The sequence below is a fragment of the Nicotiana tabacum genome, chromosome 22 (assembly GCF_000715075.1).
Source record: "Nicotiana tabacum cultivar K326 chromosome 22, ASM71507v2, whole genome shotgun sequence".
NCBI lineage: Eukaryota > Viridiplantae > Streptophyta > Magnoliopsida > Solanales > Solanaceae > Nicotiana > Nicotiana tabacum.
The window spans coordinates 218,211,675-218,215,464 of record NC_134101.1 but is presented as its reverse complement, the minus strand read 5'-3'; the positions used below and the strand labels follow the sequence as shown (position 1 = coordinate 218,215,464).

The window sequence follows — 3,790 nt, the reverse complement described above, 5'->3', positions numbered from 1 at the left end:
TCTCATGAAGTAAAGTTTGCTTCTCACCAACCCTACCTATCTTGACAAAAGTTCTGAGTTTCAATAGTTTTATTTTGGGACCAGTAAAGAAAGAATCTTAGGGTCCTAAATTTTGCTTTTTCCTCTATTAATTTGTGAAGTAAATTGTCATAACTAATAATCAAATCAATAAGACAAGTAGACAACTAAGCACGGTTTTAATTATTGAAACAGACAATGAAGATGTTTGCTTGAATCTGGAAATTTGGTGTTGATTGATGAAACTTGACACAAGTTAGATGTCGTCTCATACTTTTGTAATTGAAATAAAGTACATGATGATTTACTCTTTTACTTCAAGTAAATTTCTATTTTGTGATTTTTAGTTTTTTCTAGCAAAAGTCGATATGATCACGAGTTTTTACCAAGCTCAAGCTTCTGCAACTTCTTCTAGCTCTCCTTTGACAAGTTCTCCATGTCCAGTTATTAATAACAATATTAATCCTTCCCAAGCATCGGATAAAGTGTGTTATTATGAGCCCGATCCTGCTAAAAGAAAACCAATTTCAGAATATCCTCCTAATTTACGTGACCGTATAAGGAGAAATTATATACAAAATGGAGCTTGTCAACCCCGTGGTTTTGTCTTTCCAAAAAGAGATTTTGGGGGAATAATGCGTCACTTTAATCCTCAATGGTTTAAAACTTCATGTTCTCAATGGTTAGCATATAGCATTAAACAAGATGCAGCATTTTGTTTATGTTGTTACTTGTTTAGAAATGAGGTTGGAGGATATGGAAAAAAAGTAGGTGATGCTTTCACAACGGATGGTTTTAGAGGTTGGAATAAAGCTTTAGAAAGATTTAATTCACATGTGGGTAACGTGGGTAGTGTTCATAATCGATGTTTCAATATGATGCTAGATTTAATGAACCAAGAACAATCCATTCTAACTTCTTTGGACAAACAATCTGAGAAAATTAAAAGTGATCATCAAGTTCGTTTGAATGCTTCAATTGATGTGATAATGTATCTTTTGAAAGAAGGAATTCCTTTTCGGGGCCATGATGAGAGTGTAACTTCTACTAGGAGAGGCCATTTTTTAGATCTCTTAAAATGGTATGCAGATATGAAGGAAGATGTGAAAAATATGGTATTAGAAAAAGCTCCAAAAAATAATACCATGACTTCTCCTGATATTCAGAAAGATATTGTGAATTCTTGTGCAAAAGAAACGGTGAAAGAAATTATTGAAGACTTGAATGGGAATTTTTTTGGGATATTAGTTGATGAGTCTAAGGATGTCTCTCATAAGGAACAATTGGCTCTTGTTCTGCGCTATGTCAATAAAGAGGGTGAACTTATTGAGCGATTCCTTGGCCTTGTTCATGTTAAAGATACAAGTGCACATGCATTACAAAATGAAATATATTCTTTGCTTTTACAACATTCATTGAGTTCATCTTTAATACGGGGACAAGGGTATGATGGAGCTAGTAACATGCAAGGAAACATCAATGGTCTTAAAACTTTGATTCAGAAAGATAATCCTTCGGCACATTGCAAACATTGCTTTGCTCATCGGTTGCAATTGACTCTTGTAGTTGTTGCAAAGAAACACCATGATGTAAATAATTTTTTTGACATTCTTGCTAATATTTTGAATGTTGTTGGAGGTTCTTATAAGCGTAGGGAGATGCTTAGAGATGATCAAGCTAAAAAAATAGATGAGTTATTAATGCTTGGTGAAGTTCATACAGGAAGTGGATTAAACCAAGAACTTGGGCTTCAAAGACCAGGTGATACTCGTTGAGGATCTCACTTTAAGACATTGCGTAACTTTGTTTCTTTATTCTCATCGATTGTTCATATACTTGGAGTTCTTGCAAATGAGGGTTCAAATTATCAGGAGAAAGCATTAGCCAAAAGTCTAGTGGAAGATATAAGATCTTATGAGTTCGTTTGTATATTACATTTGATGTTAAAACTATTGGCAATTACATATGCTTTGAATATGGCCCTACAAAAAAAGAGATCAAGATATTGTTAGTGCAATGAAACTTGTTGATTTTACAAAGAGGCAATTGCAAACAATGAGAGAATCTAAATGGAATTCTTTGATAGAAGATGTCTCTTTGTTTTGTGATAAGAATGGTATTGTGATCCCAAAAATGGATGAGAAGTATGCACTTGGAAAGTCGAAGCGTAAAATCTCAACTGTTACATATTCCCATCATTTGTACGTAGAGGTTTTTTGTGCTACTATTGATTTGCAACTTTCGGAGCTTAATAGTCGTTTTAGTGAAGTGAATACTTCTCTGCGTCTTGGTATGACTAGTTTGAGTCCCGATGATTCTTTTGCGAATTATGATAAAAACAAGATTATGAAACTTGCTACATATTATCCAAATGAGTTCCCCGCTTCTAAGCTTGAAGATCTTAGTTATGAGCTTGACAACTATATTGACTATGTGCGAGAAATGGACAATGCATTCTCTAACTTGAAAGAGCTGGGTGATCTGTCAAAGACATTGGTTAAAACAAATATTTACAAGACATGGGGACTTGTTTATTTACTTGTGAAGCTGAGTTTGATATTACTTGTGGCTACTGCAACGGTTGAAAGAGCTTTTTCTTCAATGAAGTTTATTAAAAATGATTTGCGAAGGATTGGTGATGACTTTTTGAATGATTGTTTAGTTTGTTTTATAGAGGATGAAGTATTTGAAAGTGTATCTAATGATGCGATCATTGATCGTTTTCAAAACATGACAACTCGTCGAGTGCAATTGAAATGATAATGTTTATATTCATATATTGTGTTTGTCTTTAATTACTTTTTAACTATATATTAAATATCGATACTTATTCTTTAGTCGGTTTGATATTGTATATCAGTTTTAGGTTATAATCTTATTCTAAATTTTAGAACCCACATTCCAAATCCTAGCTCCGCCTCTGTGTGTAGGTGTGGAAGGGGTTGCGGCTAATTTTGGTAAAATTCCCATAATAAGAAATCAATGGCTGCTGTATTTTTAAAGAAGAAGAAGGAGTTTTTCGTGGGTGGTGTCGCTGACCTCTCTGCTTTTCACCGTTTTTTATGTGCAAATTCCCTTCCCCAGTTATTTTCGTCGTCCCCCCGTCTCTCCCCCCCCCCCCCTGTTCCCCCAGCCCTTTTTTTTCTTTTGTTCTCTGTGTGTTGATGATATATATAACTTGGAGAAAGAAAATTTTTGCTGACCAAATTCATGTGGTCCCCACAATTAGAATTGGGATAAAGAAGAATAAAGTTTGTTATGGAAAAAAATCTTTCAAATGAAAAAGTCACGTGAATATGGGAAAAAGTGGGAAGATGGGACCACTTCCAATTCCCTTTCTTGCTTTCCGTTCTTTGATTTTTCCGTTTCTTCTCGTTCCTTTCTTTTGTTTTTCTTCTTTTTTTTTTCTGTTTTTTTATTCTTTTTAAGATTAACCAAAATACTAACTATCTAAATAACATGAAATATTAAAAAGAGAATAATATAGCTATGTTAAAGTAATTTAATTTTATTAAATCCTACAACTTAAATACTAAACTAAGTAATTATAGATATATTTTTGGAAATTTTCCTCCTTATATATTTTTTTTTTAAACTAAAATGTCAAGACTATTTTTTTTTAGAGTAAAACTAATTAGACAGAATATCAACTAGCTAAAAAAAGGAAAATATTTTTGTAAATTTTTTTAGGATAAAATAGAGTTAAAAGTTTAAAAGATAGTGAAAATAGTACTATTAGACCTAAAATTAATATCTAAGCACTAAAGGTATA

General features: G+C 32.7%; 2 protein-coding genes across 2 annotated transcripts; both read left to right on the top strand.

Annotated features, from left to right (window-relative positions):
- The first annotated feature begins 386 nt into the window (after window positions 1–386).
- On the top strand, window positions 387–1,793 carry LOC107822125 (uncharacterized). The gene has a single exon (XM_075243405.1). The coding sequence runs from the start codon at window positions 387–389 to the stop codon at window positions 1,791–1,793; it is 1,407 nt and encodes a 468-aa protein (XP_075099506.1).
- A 241-nt stretch (window positions 1,794–2,034) lies between these two features.
- Window positions 2,035–2,778, top strand: LOC142176273 (uncharacterized). Its single transcript, XM_075243404.1, has one exon. It carries the CDS (start codon window positions 2,035–2,037, stop codon window positions 2,776–2,778), a length of 744 nt encoding a protein of 247 aa, XP_075099505.1.
- Window positions 2,779–3,790: the final 1,012 nt, after the last annotated feature.

Coding starts and splice junctions, on each gene's coding strand:
- LOC107822125 (XM_075243405.1), top strand. CDS start 387: ATGATCACGAGTTTTTACCAAGCTCAAGCTTCTGCAACTTCTTCTAGC.
- LOC142176273 (XM_075243404.1), top strand. CDS start 2,035: ATGAAACTTGTTGATTTTACAAAGAGGCAATTGCAAACAATGAGAGAA.